Source organism: Silurus aristotelis (genome assembly GCF_946808225.1).
Source record: "Silurus aristotelis genome assembly, chromosome: 14".
Lineage (NCBI taxonomy): Eukaryota > Metazoa > Chordata > Actinopteri > Siluriformes > Siluridae > Silurus > Silurus aristotelis.
In genome coordinates this window covers 16,218,438-16,234,509 of record NC_139587.1, presented here as the reverse complement: position 1 = coordinate 16,234,509, position 16,072 = coordinate 16,218,438, and the positions used below count along the sequence as shown (strand labels likewise).

The window sequence follows — 16,072 nt, the reverse complement described above, 5'->3', positions numbered from 1 at the left end:
ATTTTTACAGTTTATAATATATATATATATATATATATATATATATATATATATATATATATATATATATATATATAGAGAGAGAGAGAGAGAGAGAGAGAGAGAGAGAGAGAGAGAGAGAGAGAGAGAGAGAAAGAGAGAGAGAGAGAGAGAGAGAGAGAGAGAGAGAGAGAGAAAAGAGGAGTAAAAATTATCTATTGTAAAACAGATTGGAATTAATAGGAAACGGTTTCATTGTTAGGATACTGGTTTAAATTTATATCAAATGCCTAAACACACTTACTACGTGCATGCGCAATATGGCGAGCATACCAATGCATTCTTCTCTGTTTTTCTCCTTCATGATCTCTCTCCCTCCATATTGGGAAGGATGCTGTGAGAAAGGGAAGGAGCGAGCTAAAATTGGTACCCCTAAGCAGGAAATGCCATATATGGAATCTAACAGCACTGCTCTGTGACGTATGCATAGCAGGTACGTTGTAAACTGCCAGGAAAGGAGGAGAGTGGAGGGATTTTGAGTGGCATTCATCGCACGTGTGCGTCAAAGTGGGAAGTGGTTCTCTATGTGTGAGAGCCTCTGTGTCAAGCATGTGCGTCACATTGAGTCAGATAGTGTCTCATCATGAGTGTGCGTCAGTGCTGTTGCTGAGCAGTCCATGCTCCAGGGTAAGAAAGAGAGAGAGAGAGAGAGAGAGAGAGATAGAAAGAGAAAGAGAAAGAGAGCATGAGCATACAGGAAGAACAGGATGCTATAGAATGGTAGTGGTAGAGAAAATAGGAGGAATGGAAAGAACATGAAAGCTCAAAAAAGCTAAATCTAAAGAGAATTATTCAAAAGACATTAGCAGGTTTAAGTGCACTTTAATATAAATGCATTTGATTTTGACAGCCAAATACACTTATCAGCAACACAAAAAGAACACTGATCCACAATGTCCATTCTTCATATATAGCATATGTCAAGTATTTTTTCATCATATACAATACAAAGGTCTTTGATATGTACACATCTGTGGTTTGTACAAATTTACAAATGTATACATCCTAGTAGCATACTGAAACCTCAGCACATGCCTGTCTAGAGGCATGTACACCAAACATTCATTCTGTATAACAGCACACACACGGTATAATACTTTTTTAACTTAGCATGTAAATAGGTAGAACGTAGGAATCAATCCTTTTACTTGACCGTAGACAACTCTACGTTAGCATGTCGACACCATGGGTATTGAACCATTCTCAACCCATGTCGACTAGTAACTGAATAGAAATAGTATCCCCATCCCTATTGTCCACTCAATTTTTAAAACAAAAGCTAACTTTTTTTAACGCCTCTCAAAAAAGAAGAATTGGTCATTCACACGGTCATGTTCACCACTCTACACCGCAGACAGTAAAGTTACGATGTTACTGTGGTATTCACTGTATAAATATGATGCCTGGCTGGGTTCAACAAGCCTTGGTTGTGGGAAGCATACGAGAGCAACAACAGATTGCAAGCATTACAAATATTGATGCTGCAAAAGTCCAGTGCATTTGCATCTAGCATTGCCCATGAACATTTTTTAACCAAGGAGCCATTTAACACTAGCCAGACTGTCAGTCTATTGGAGTGCAGTTATCTTCAGTTCTTCTCAGTGTCAACTGGTGGCTTCTTCTCCAGAGCGTGTCCACTGGACTGATTAAAATATGCTGGAAAATGTACCTCCCATGCACTGGCTTATATATGTTCACAGATTTAAGAAACATTTGTACATTACACTAATACACATATTTGTAAAAAAAAAAAAAAAAGAACATAGCAGCCACAAACCCATAGCTCAGTCTTGCCTGAATTTCTTATTTAATAGTATAGTTAGTGTTGTTTTCAAATGGGAACCAACTAACTAAGCTAAGAAAATCTGATAAAATTGCTAGTCATGGTATTAAATGTCTAGGTACATTTTCAATATATTAGGCTTTGTGTCTGTGATGCTGCTATTAAAAGTGTTGAGCTTTAAACTGGTTGTTTTTTTTATCTGAGATATGAAGGTAATATTTTATGTCCACATCATCAGATTCATAACTTCAGTGTATTTTCACTACGAGTGAATACAAATGCAAGTCTGTAAGTTAAGCTGCGCTTGAAAAACAAGAAATCTTGGTCTCTGATAAAAGCTCATGGTACAGTAAAGCAGAGACAAAAAACCTGACCTCCAAGTGCTTTCACAACTTGATCAACACAGCTAGTGTATTGCATCATTGTTGCAGATAGTGCACCATTCCTGACATATAAATTCATGGAGAAATACATGAACAAAATATGACTGACTCTTTTCTTTTCTCATATGAGCAATATGAGGAAGTCATTTTATCCTTATATACATTATGTATATAATTATACAGTTAAATAATCTTCACTTTTTAGTAAAAGTAGCTCCATGAAATATGACAATATGCCATACTTAATGAAGTAAGTCACAGACTTATTTTAGAACGGAGGATCACTTCCACTCCCATCTGAAAGACAATGAGAAAGGGAAAAAAAGAGGTTATTTAATATTTTAGTCTTCAGTCCCATTCTATTAGTTTATGTATAGGTTTGCAGAGTATTGTTAATATAAAATTAACTATTTATTACCTTTGTGGAAGCATTGTTGTGGCAGGTGACTTTGGAGTTGATACAACTCAGGTTGTTGCCCCAGGCCAGAGGCGATCGAGGCACCTGCCCCAAACATGGGTTCCAAGGCGGCCAGCTCCTCGAGGAGGGACTGGGCGCAGGGCAGACCAGGTGATGCGGGGCTGACGGGTGAGTCGACAGGCACCGGAGTGACAGGCGAGACTGTCAGCTGTAGCGGTGGAGATGCCGGGATACTGGTTGACAGTGGCGATGGCACAACCTCTGTCTCCATGGCAACTTCGCCTGCCACCTTCCCATCTACTATGTCACCCTTGTTGACTGGTGACAGTGTGACCCCGCACCTGGTCGCATGGTTAGAGTGCGCCGATTGGACGCTACAGAAGTGGCCGGCACTCATAGTAGAGACCCTGTCAAAGTGCAGGGGTGGTTGCCAGCACTCAGGAGTTAGTGGAGAAGAGGGAGGACTAGAGGGAGGTGAAGGGGTGGAAGAGAGTGATGGTGAGGAGAGATCTTGAAATATGGTCTCTAAAACACTCTCTTCAAACAGAGAGTCATCGTCTGGGAAGATAGGCAGATCCAGACCTCTCCAGGATTTGACAGGGTAAAATTCACCCAGAAGTGAGATGGTTTCAGGACCTTCTGAGCCAAATGAGGGAGATGAAGGTCGAGGAGAGATAGGAGAGGGTAACAGCTTAGAGAGAAGAGGATCCAGGTAGAAGCCCTCAGCTAGTGTGCTTATGTGGTGGGCTAAAAGGGATATCTCAGTTCTTTCTTTTTCTCTTTCCTGCTCAATTGAGAAGAAAGACAGACTTGGTTGTTTTCCAGGTGAGGTTTCAGGTGTGAGCAGGCCTTCAGGTGGGAAGGGGAGTGGTCCATATGGGACATCAACATACAGTGGACCACGAACCTCAGGCAGACTCATAACAGTGCAGTCCCCATCACCTGGACTGTCTGGGGTTGGAGGAAGCTTCTCATAGAGTGAGCCACTGCAAGGCTCTGAATGGAAGAGTATTTCTGTAGATAAAGCTGGCAGGGTGAGGGGCACCTGGCTGGAAAGTGTGGTGGTTGGAGGAGTAGGGCTGCCCTGTGGATCTGAGGGAGCAGATGGAGAAAGAGTGGGAGCTACTGTAGTTGTGACTGTTGCAGTTGGTGGAAGGGGTGGAGGTGTGGTGGCACCAGTGGGATCAAAACTAAAAAGTGGTTCACCAAAGGGAAAGCTGCTGCTTCCTAGCTGGGGTGTATATGGAGGGGTACACACAAACTCCTTAGTCTGTTGGGCCTGGGAGGTAGGTACAGGGGGTAAAGGAAGGGGTAGAGCAGGCAGTGGAGGATCTACTTGAAAAGCAGGTGGCAGGAGAATGTTCTGGGTGAGAAAGTCCAAATCTGACACAGTGGCAACTGTGTCAGGGGATGAAGCAGCTGAAGGCCTTTCTATTGATTCACTGGGTGGATGCTGGAACAAGGTCTCTTCCTCCAGAGAAGAAATACTAGAGCGTGGACCACTTTCCAGTGCCATTGGTTCAATAGAGGAGCTTGCACCTTGTTCTTCTGTAGAGCCTGTACTGCACACTGCCATGCTGAAGTCAAACGACTGACCCGAAAGGCCACTGCTCCCAGGTGTGAACACTTGGTCAGGACTAGAGAGTGTATCAGGACTCTGCAAGCTAAGAGTGTCTTGTTGGGAGGTGCTTGTACTCAGCACCACAGAGAGCTGAGACTCTTCAGAGCTCAATTGTTGTCTCACTGCCCAGGCCTCTGATTCACTAAAGCATAAAAATTAAAAAAACTTAATAATATTCAAACTTGCTTGAATTTTATTAGACATTGTGACCTTATCTACTCATAAATATATATATATGTACTTTACCTAATGACATAATTGTTGCTACTGATAGGGTTTTCTCCAGTCTCCAGCTGGAGGACCATGTAAAGCCAGACCCATGAACAATCACCAGCCTCCACACGAATCACCATTTCAGCTCTGCCTTCACCTCCTTCTCTTACTGTGTGGAAACATAAGAGGAAATCGATGAGTCAAGACATTCCACCCAGCATTATATTTTGAGTCATGCATCTTCCCTGTGGGTGTTTGGAAGTGCATTTCAAACTATACTGATGTACTGTAAATAGTTTCTTATAGTGTAAATTCAGTGATTGCTGGTGTGGTAAACATAGTTAATGCAATCATGAACTTGACATTATTAAATGTGACACTTACAAAGGCTGCGATGCTGAGCTGAAGCATGTGTAAGGTCCTGTGGATGAAGTAGACTGTACCAGGAACGAGACCGAAGAGTCTCTAAATCCATACCCAGATAAACACTGATACTGAGGGGAGCAAAAACAGTACTGATGAGAAGCTATAATATATCTACTGTATTTTAATTATATTACAACAAATATGCTGAGGTTGGATAATTGCCCAGTAAGTTGGCACCTGACCTTACCTATCATGTGCATCCTGCAGTCTCATGTCACGACTGTGTTGTGAGCGAAAACACTCTAGGAGGAAAGTGCTCTCCAAAGATGGGGTTAAAGCTTGTTCAGTTGAGGTGCTGGGTCGAGGTGGGTGTGGTTCCAGAGGTGTGCAAAAGCACACCCACACTGGATTAGATGTCCAGTAGGATCCTTGTGGGGAAGGGCCAGGTACTGATGACAAGCAGCGAGCTCGAATCAAAACAAGCTTGTTGCCAGCACTCTGCCTTCGCACTGACTTAGAGGTGTTGAAACGGCATCGGAACAATCGATCTAAATGATAAAGGAGGGAAAATGTTTAACAATAGATTTAATTTGATAAATGAATGACTGTATCACACTTTATCACACAAAGTAAAATTCCAAAATGTACACCTTACCACAATCAGGGGAAGTTGGGGGCACCAGGTTACTCCTCATAATAGCATGGTCTGTAGGGTCTATTATGTCATACACACTATCCCCTTGGGCAACCAAATCTACCTGAAAATTCATTAAAATATATCATAAGGAAAATTGTCTTCACAGTCCACCTTATACTTTCATTGCTAATTGTATGAGACAATTAAAGGTAGCATAATAATAAATATATTTGTTATTCAGACTCACCAATGAATGTCCAAGGTGTTCAGAGACACTGTCGGTCAAGTAAAGTAGTTTTCCTTCTGCAGTTAGTAACAGCAAAAAACCTGGCATTGACTGCACCAGCTCAGAAAGCTCGTGAAATGAGAGGAATCCTGCACTTTCCTCAGCACTGCCAGCTGCAGCTTCCTCTGAAAGAAATAGTATAGAGTGAATCAGTAAATCATTCAAATATTCCACAGACATAAGCGCAACACTGTTTTAGTACCATGGACAGCAACCATTAGTTAGCACCACAGACAGCGGTTTTCAACCCCCAGAAATCTGACATTGTTCATTAAGCAGATCTGCATTTCTCGTTTTTTTCCCCAAATAGTGTGCAATAAATTTGATCGTATATATTCAAATTCCCAAATTAATATTCGTTTAACAAAATCCACTTGTTGCCAAAACTCACGTACTGCGCATTGACAAAAAATACTACAGCTCAAACCCGAGTTTTAATCGAATCCTTTACAAACGCATTAACAATAATCACTTATAAAATACGAAATGATTTACGATATAATAAAATATTTACCTTGGCAAAAGAAGACAGATTTTCTCGTGTATATGCACGCAAGGGACATGATGTGTAGATAGGAGAGGCGTGCCTTGTCTGAATCGGAGATAGGCAACAAGTCCCTCAGGTTTCTTATCTCTGTGTTTATCTGGTCTCTCCGAGCTTTCGAGGCTCCTTTAGTGGAACGGTACATCTTGGTCGTTGTTCGAAGGGAAGCTAACTGTTATTTGGCGGTGTATTTTGCTGTGGATAGAGTGTGACTGATGGAAAGCCCCGACTCTCTTTCCTTGAATGCGGTCAAAAGTCTAACTGTCCCGGAATGCTCACATGTCCGGCTTTTTCCTCTTCGGTTCCGCCAAAGCGCCTGCGGACCGGAGGCTAGCTGGATACTTCCTCCGGTTCGGAGTGTTGGTCGGTTCGGCTGTTGAAAAAGCCGTCTCTCGCCCAGATATCAAGAGCCCGTAAATCTGGTGGAGTTACTATGATTGCCGGTTACTTATATAGGCTGGTGTAGGGGGGCTCCCAACGCGCCAACACCGACGTAAAAAGGAGAGAGAGGACGGGGGGGTTGCTTTAGGTGATTTGATGTGCTTCATATCAGTGCTCACAAGGCTGAAACTCTCTTCTCTCGCCCCTCCCAACTCTTCCACTCTTGACTCTGACTCCGCTCGGACGTCAGCATCCCCTCTCCTGGCTGATGACGTAGGCTTGAAATCGGGAGCCCCGGCGACGCAAAAATCCAGATTTGGACAAAACCGAGCGGTGGGTGGAGTCAGAGTGTAAAACGTAGACGGAGTCACCGGGCTCCTGTGTGCAGGGAGGAGGAAGGGGATGAAGGGGGCTTTTCTAACCAAACTGCAACGAATTATTTCTCCTGTACCGCCGTTATTATAACTAACCATTAATTTCAAGTATGATGCCGAACATTTGATCGTATGCCGTTTGTGTTCGTTGCATGTTCATACTGATATTCAAAAATATTATACTCATGCGTTACGTGCTTGATATACTGGTCCGATATCACTCCAGCAAATTAATGTTCTCCTCTTTTACAGCTCACAGTAATGTAGAGGAAGGTGGGACATTGCTAATGGATCTTTTTTTAAATGTATATTTAACCCTCTGCGGCTAAGATTAAGCATATGTATAAGCATATGTATGTATATATTAATGTACATACATATGCATATCATCCATATGCACATTTTGGCTTTATGCCTTTATATGGCAAAACTGAGAAATGAACTTGCACTGAGCTCCATCTGATTAGACCTTACACGTAAATCAAGAGACGCAGTGACAAACAGCCAATAGATCAGTCCATATACGACAGCGCAAATGGCTAATCGTCCAAACGCAAATCATGATTCACCTAACAACTTAGGCATTCAAAGAGCAACTTAGGTAAGCCGATGTTGCACGCGTATTACCTGACCTACGGAGCTTGCAACACGCAATAACCGGTTATCATTTCATTCAGAAGCTCGTTACTGACCATGCACAGTCTCTGCAGATGTGTCCTTTCAGTGTGTTTTTATAATACCCTTCATAATGCCTGATTAGCAGGTCTTTGTGAGTCACCATCGGAGTTCTGTAAAGGGCGAAAACAATGATCCTGCCTTTCGATTTTAATAGATCTCACTTTGAGCAACAGGCACCTTTTTTAAGAATCTATATTTGGCAACTCTAAGTGACTCAGTTGTCTTTTCCGCAGTGAAGCTGCGTTCAGGGCCACCTCGCGTATCGCCTGAGAGAGCATACGTGGCAAGATTGCAGATCACTCTAGTTCATTATTCATCGCATTGACACTCATTTAAATGGGTTATAGCTTCGTAGGTCTGATGAGTGAGTGAGTGAGTGAGTGAGTGAGTGAGTGACAGACAGACAGACAGACAGACAGACAGACAGACAGACAGACAGATAGATAGATAGATAGATAGATAGATAGATAGATAGATAGATAGATAGATAGATAGATAGATAGATAGATAGATAGATAGATAGATAGATAGAACACGCATGCACAGCTGCTGTGTTTCAGACTTGTTGCATTAGGACTGTAAACCGCTAGACTACACGCGTCGCTCTACCTAAAAATAACCACACAGCGGTGACTGACACATTTCACTCGTCTCAGTGCAAGTGGGATTTTGTTATTCATAGACACAATGTTTTTCACAATTGTGGTTTGTAACAATAAATAAAGATTGAAACGTTGTAGTTGTGTGAAATCTGGTCTGCAGAAATATGCCTGATGCTGAACATAAGGAGCTTAATGATAATGCTTAACAATGAGAACCATGATTTTAATCACATATGTAATTCTTAGAAAATGTTTCGAGTATTTTTTTGCTACATATAAGCAATAACACACACACACACACACACACACACATACACACACACACACACACACACACACACACACACACACACACACACACAGAGTACTATACTATATTATACTATTCTATTATATACTATACTATTTTATTCTAAGATACCTAAGATTATTCTAAGACACCTAGCATAGTAGTTTGGAGAATGCTTTGATTCCACAAATTTACTTTAAGAGTGTATAATATAAAATGTTTCATAGAGAACAATTTGATTGCTTAATGTTGCTTTGCTTGTTTTCATGTTTAAACATCTATAATCTAATCTATAACTGTAAAACACAAAAACAAAGTTGTTGGATTTTTTATGTGGATATTCTACATTCAAGCTTAGCAGTGTATGAGCACCTGTTTTGGTTATGATTCTCATTAAAATAGCACATCGTTCTCACATTAGTCCAAGTTAGCCTTGTGGGAGGTCAGGAAATGAAGCACATTAGCAGAGCATCAAGTGTGAGTGAATGTGAATGAATGAGGAGAATGGAAAAGATGCATAAAAAAGATGCACCAATGCAGATCCAGAGTAATATGATAATATTTTGGTTTATAAGCCAAGAAGTCCAAAAAACAGAACCATTTTGGAACTGTCACAAGATTACACTTTGATTATATTGTATCTCTTTTTGTCAGGAAACTCAATATTATGTGGAAAATAATGAATAAATAAGCATAATATTTCCAGGCACACCCATTTAAATATTATACTTCTTATTTTCTTACAATTTGGATTATTTATGCGTTTTTATGCGTTAGTTTTTCTACTTAATGAGTTGGTACTTTTGTCTACATTGTTTATGTTTTTCTGTGTCAAGACTGCATAGACTATGGCTGGCATGCTGATCATGTTTCAAAGTAACATGGAAAATAAATGGAAATAACTGGCAAACTAGCAAAGAATGTACCAATATTCTGCTACTGATGCCAATGCTCTATTGTCATTGATTTCTGAAATGCAGAGCAGTTCACTGCTAACAAATGTTAATTGCATAATTAGGATTCACAAGAATGGGACATGTGGTACCACTCAGAATGCAACAAAGCAATTTAAAAGTGGTGACAGAGCTGCAAAATGTGTGACTGAGAGGGAAAAACAATGTTAGCAACCTCTTCTGCAGTTGAAGGATGCTTGTCCTCCATCTCAAGCTTCTTTCTCCTGGCTGGTGTTTATTTTTACCAAGAGAGAATCAAGGTCTTCACTCTGCTTCTTAAAAGAAAGGAGCTAATCTGTCGCCTAGCAACACCTCCCACTCCCTCAGAAGCTGGAGTGAGAGAAGAGGGATGGAAGAGAGGGTCTATAAAAGAGAGAGATAATGCATAGCAAAGGTAAAGTCAGGGTTGAAAAATTGAATGGGAGCTCTGAAGAATCAGAACATTGTGAATGGATGTGTGGATAAATGGATGGTCAGACTAATGGTCAGATTGATGGATTAATTGATTAGTCACTGCAATATGGTGTTGCTGTAAAGCTTTATACTTGTAGTTATCAACTACAAAATAATTATTGAATTAAAAAAAAATATATATATATGCAAGTTTTGGAACTACACTTAATAATAATGTGTGTATGGAAAAAATAATTTATACTGCATTATCTAGATCTGTGTACTGCCAGGTCCACAGAGACAAAAACCTAATTTAAGTGAGCAAATGCCCCCACACACCCATACTCTGCTTCTCCTTCTCATCCTCAACAACCAATGTTTCCCCCAGCCCAATGCTGTCTTCTTTTTTTTCATTGTGCAGTCTATTTTTAGATCCTGAGGCACGGAACTATAGGAATAGCTGCACTTTTGATTCTGGTGTCATTCTCTCGCTCCCTCTTTCTTTAGCCTTCTCTGCTATCACTAAGACTTTCATCTCTTCCACACAAACTCACAGAATTTGGTTATAAATTTAGAGTCTTGCTTGTTAAGTGCCCATTCATGACTCTATAATTCCTTTTCATTGATGATTGTCAGGATTATCTTTAAGGATGTACTTTTGGTCACACACTGAGATGCTAATGCATTTTCTATAGGTGAAATATATGAATATTTATTTTACTAATAATCAGTTTTTCAAATACCTTTCCATAAATCTTTCCTTTTATAAAATTGGTCTCTGAATTGTAGCAGTACATAGCAGCATTCAGCCAGCACTCTCTCTTTTCTCTCTCTTCTCCCCTCTTCAGTAAGTTGGTGCTGATGCAAGGTTGCCATGGTGATGTGATGTAGATGTATGACATCACAACAGACCTGCTAGCAGAAGCTTTTCCCCCTCCTGTCTGTCACTTTCTCTTATCTCCTTTCTAATTTAATACTACAGGTCTGACTATAATCGATTACCATTTATGACTTTATTCGTTACTTTATTCTTCAGTGTCTTTGTGTGCTTTCCAAGCTGCTTTTAAACTCGCTTTAGATTTCTATAGTATGTCTTAAATATATATTACATTACTAAGCCTTAAATGGCTTAGGTTTGATGGAAATCTGAATAACTATTTTAGTAGGAAAGACTATGGGCAGCAAAAAAGATTTTTAGCTTCAGGCTGGTTTATGATTATTGCTTTTATTTTGCTCAATTTCCCCCTGGCTCCCTATCCTTGAGGACTAAAATGCTTTTCCTAAAGGTATCAGAAGCCTGGCTCATTTCACAGTAGTGATTTGCAAATCAGGTTTTCTTTTGTAAAATGTCACCTACCACACATTTTAAGGAAACTAATGCAAAAATTCATTGTAGAAATAAATTTAGCAAAATTTTAGAAAATGAATGGAAAATCAACAGCATCTAAGAAAGAGTTAGAGACTCTGAAAATTAATTTCACTTTATGACTCATCCAATGCAAAGAAATGTACCCCACCCAGCAAGTTTACAGATAAAGAGTAAAGAGAGAGGGATTCTTAGAGATATGAAGTAGCAAGTAGAAAAATAAGGTATCAGTGCAATTGAATGAAAGAGTATATTATCAGTTGGCCTGGTCTTAGTGGGTGTTTTCAGAGCTGGAGGATGCCAACAGAACGCTTAGCAGTGCCGTGACAAAATAGTCGACTCAGAATTAAGCTTGGCAGCTAAATGAATGCTTCTTTGACACCTTATGTCTAAACACAGATGCATCCGTGGAGAAATTCCCTGACACATTATTCACTGATTCACCATTAGGACATTCATCTATCTCAAGAAATTCTGTGATTAAATAAATGCAGGGCAAAAAAGGCTTACAAATAACGAATTAAAGCTAGTCATGATGAGTTAACAATCTTACTTGCTCAGAATTCAATGGAACCAACTAGTTTTCTTACTTGATTAAAAACCATTTCTCTTTCAGTGTATTTCTGTTTGTTAGTAAAATATTCTGCCATATACCAACTAGGTTATTAATGATTAAAAGCTCAACAATCATAGAGAAGCGAAGGATTCACTTATACCGGTTTTGCTGTGTAGATATAAATAAACAGAAATGGTTTTAAATTTGTTAAGTTGTTATTATCCGCCATTGCTTTACCTAATGAATCTACATTACATTCAGTGAATTGTGTTAGAGCAAGTAATGTGTCCATTTAAATGATGCTGGAATCCTTTGTTTCCTGTTTAACTTTCACATGCCTTAAGTGGTAGCCTTTTAGTTCGTATGTCTTCTCCTTAGAATTGTACTATTATTTAGCATATCATAGTTTGCAGTTTGTGCTCTTAAAGCATGCCTTTGTGATATTTCTTTAAAATGTGAGAAAATGTATCCCTCTCAGGCTTTTCATTCACCCAACATCCAAACATGGCATTCTATTAGGTGAAGCATTAGCTTTGTTGGTTGGGTCATCTGAATAGAATCAGTGGCAGGTAAGGTACATTAGGTAAGGTAGACTACTGTTGTAATGTCATTGTAATTTAGACAGAACTATAATCAGGACACCCCTGTAATAGTCAGAGGTCAATGTAATTCCCTTCAGTAAATGGCTCAATTACTGGTGACCAACATGTCTTCCCTCTGTTCTGCCCTTTCAGGAGTGTCTATTTCTGGCCTCCTGACTGCTCAGTGATAATGAAGATGCAGCTCTAATTAGATTAATTATTAGGGGCAAACACTGTAATGTCCAACAGTCTATTTGAGCAGGTGGTTTCTTGGGAATTATACATTTGACAGCATAAATCTGGTCTCTATAATCCACAAATAGAAATCTGTTTACTATTTGTTTATTCTGTTTTATTGGCTCCCTTTGCTTCAATATAGAGAGATTTCTATCAAATATTTATCCTCACAACTCGTTTTTCATGTAATTAATGCAGCTGATGTTTTGGAGTGCTTGAAGGGGGCAAAATGCCAAGACTAACTAGGAAAGACACTGAATCTATAACAGTGATTAACAGGGGTGGATACTGTAACTGAGGCTGTTATTGAAGCTCCTTGTTGCTGTTGTGTTTTATCTATTATAGATCTTACCTACAGCTAAGGAAGGACTTATCCTGTTTGGACAATAAGTGCGTCACAAATATAACATTTCAAATTTTTTATTAACTCTCCATACTTAAAGTTTTATTAAAGATTTTAAACACTTCTTCCAGCATATTTGGAAGTCTTTTCTGAGTATGTACATCATATTCGCCTCACACAGTTAAGAATTTCCTGAATTCTGTATTTGTTTGTGGGTAATGGTTGATGTTTCACCTGGGGTTGGCAGCTGTTTGTGGGTGTCTTTTGAAAAAGGCAGTGAGTAATCACATATGTTTTTCCCCACTCTTACCTCTCACCGTGTAGAAGGCTCACCATGTTCAGACAAACCCCTGATAGACATAGAACATTTTTTGACCTCTCCAATAAAAAATACTAAATGAATTTGGGTTCCTTTCCACCATTCAACAGTATAAACAGTTGATATCTGTTGATGTCTAAATGTGTGCTTATACATGGTATGTCATAATTAAGAGTTAAACAATCATGGTCATAAATTACTGCTTTTAAGCAAAAGATTGTATAATTAAATCATCCAGAATATGAACTACATGCTGATGGTGCAGTGTAACTGCTTAAATCTAACTTTCCCCAGCTAGTTACACTGCTGTCATAATCTATAAAGTTTGATACCAATTATTCCATAGTAAAATTTAGCAATGGCAGGCTGTACATATGTCATTTTTACAATCTGCCATCTGTTCCGTCCCTTTTGTTCAGAACTAGGCAGGATATGTGCACATATGCAGTTAGACACAAGGAGATACAGTTTAAGGACATACAGAGATTTCCTTATTTATGAAGTTCAACTGTGTCCTTCTATCACTCATCAATCTACACACAGACAAACATCATGCAGTTTTCATACCAAAGAGGAAATCATACCTGACATATATTCTATCTCTCTCTTTTTTGTTCACACAAAATTCCATACACATTGAAGCATGCCTTTAAAAGGAGTGTATACACAATTTTCTGTTCACAACCTCCTCCGCATGCGGGGGCTCACTGGCACGCCTTTTTCTGCCCACCTCTCCATGTGCCCACAGGGCGGGTACAGCACGGCTTACTCCTGCCACTGTACTCACAGTTGGGTGTGTGGTTTGTCGGAGATCCAACAGGAAGCAGCACGACTATGTCCCGTCCTCACAACACATCCTCCCCACCCAGCCACCCACTCTATCAACTTCACCTAATTTGTCATGATCTCCATAAAGAGGCACTGATCTGACTTTCCTCATGGTGCCACGTGGAGTGTGTGTGTTTTGTAGGATAGGAATATTTAGTCCTCACAAAAATGAAACAATTGCAACTTTTATTTAAAAGAAGAATTTCTATAAAGAAATTGACAGAAGATTTCCTTTCAGTTGCATGGGTTAAGGTTAGTGCGTTCAGGGGTTTAGTGTAGTCTAGCATTAATTAACTGCAATATTAATGATGGCATTGGAAGGTCCTCACATAGACAGTAGGACAAATGTGTTTAATATAACTATAAACATCAATGAAATAATGTCTGCCTATGTACCCTTTGTCACTGATACAGATATTTCTTGAATGGCTTCCTTCACACATTCACCCCTTATCTAGTTGGTGCTTGTTTTACTATCTAGGAAGAGACAGAACACAATGGGTTCACTGGTCAATTAGGTTGCAAAACGAGCAGCAAGATCCTGTAACTTCAGGTTTGTTTCTATTCCTGGCTGATATGCAACTCCGTGTGCCACACTGCCCCCCTGTGGCAGACTGAGGCCAAATCGTACTGCCATAATTATGTAAGACTTTGCAGTGAATGAGTCATCAGCATCGACAATTGAAGAGGAAGCATACGTGAATGTATATATGGGTGGATGGTGAGTGGGGGGTGCGTGCCTATACGATGGTTTTGGCACTTAGATATTTTTTGGCGTCTTTTTTATTGGTTTATCTTGGGAATAGACGCTGTAAAGCTTCCTGTCTGCAGCCCTTGCTGCTCAGTGCAAAAGAAGCATCCTGTTAAGACTAAGAAATGACACTGACACTGGATTTTTTAGGGTTTGTTTTTTTTGTTTTTTGGGGTTTTTCTTGAAGCTTTGATTGATAATTTTCATTCTAGGGGCATGGTCCACTGTCTGCATTTTAGTTCCTCCCCAGAAGTGTTAAATGGGGTTGAGGCCATGGCTTTGTGTAGGCTACTTGAGTTCTTTCACGCAAACCTTGGCAAACCATTTCTTCATGGTATTTGTGCACAGGAGCATAGTCATCTAGACCTCTTGGGTCCAGTAATAGAAAATCTTATAAAAACGTTCTAAACAGTTGTGAGATTCCAACTTTGTGGTTACAGTTTGTATAAGAACCTGAAATGATGTGATAGTAAGGTGTCCACAAACATTTGGCTTTAATTCGTGATAAGTTGGTTTAATTCAACAAATGGCAATCCAATTTGGCAGCCCTGATATAACTGATAAGTATGGTTCTGTCTTAGAGATGGCAGTACTACTGGCAGTATCTAGTGATGCAAAGAACAATGTGAACAGTGGTGTGGCCACTGCTGTTGAAATGTCTCACAACTGCAAAGGAGAAATCCTTTATTCTGATCGTACAATGGAGCTTGATAAATCAGTCAATTTTATCTCAATGTCTCCAGTGTACATTTGCATCTCTTCTGTAATTGACAGTAAACAACTCCTGTTTTAATGCATGAGGAGTAATAGGTTATAAAAATCGATCCTTTAGGGCCTGCAAATGTATGCCTGTATAAAATCCATTTGCATGCAAGACAGATTACATTAAACAAACATTTCACTTATTAAGCATATGGTGTTTTGGTGTTTTTATCCCATCTGCAGGACATGAGTGGAATTTAACCCAGCCATTAGGGTTGCACAAGCCAGTGCACTTAGTGATGGTCCCAAACCTGGATAAATGGGGAGGGTTTCATTAGAAAGGGCATCCAGCGTAAAACATGTGCCACATCAAACACAAACTTGAATTTCCATGGCCGTAAGGAGAGGAATGTGGTAGATTTTGCTAAA

At 39.7% G+C, this 16,072-nt stretch overlaps 1 protein-coding gene across 1 annotated transcript; it reads right to left on the bottom strand.

Annotated features, from left to right (window-relative positions):
- Positions 1–845: 845 nt before the first annotated feature.
- npas4a (neuronal PAS domain protein 4a) lies at positions 846–6,841 on the bottom strand. Its single transcript, XM_083559726.1, has 8 exons — positions 6,261–6,841; positions 5,708–5,871; positions 5,479–5,581; positions 5,071–5,371; positions 4,842–4,951; positions 4,491–4,626; positions 2,624–4,386; positions 846–2,502 (listed from the first exon to the last, which is right to left on the bottom strand). The coding sequence occupies exons 1-8, from the start codon at positions 6,433–6,435 to the stop codon at positions 2,474–2,476; spliced, it is 2,781 nt and encodes a 926-aa protein (XP_083415852.1). The 5' UTR covers positions 6,436–6,841; the 3' UTR covers positions 846–2,473.
- Between the last annotated feature and the right edge of the window lie 9,231 nt (positions 6,842–16,072).

What these genes read in the sequence shown, in the direction of transcription:
- npas4a (XM_083559726.1), bottom strand. Translation starts at nt 6,435, where the DNA reads ATGTACCGTTCCACTAAAGGAGCCTCGAAAGCTCGGAGAGACCAGATA. An exon ending in ATCTGTCTTCTTTTGCCAAG is followed by an intron (nt 5,872 to 6,260) that starts GTAAATATTTTA and finishes TATTTCTTTCAG; the next exon opens with AGGAAGCTGCAGCTGGCAGT. An exon ending in ACAACAATGCTTCCACAAAG is followed by an intron (nt 2,503 to 2,623) that starts GTAATAAATAGT and finishes ATTGTCTTTCAG; the next exon opens with ATGGGAGTGGAAGTGATCCT.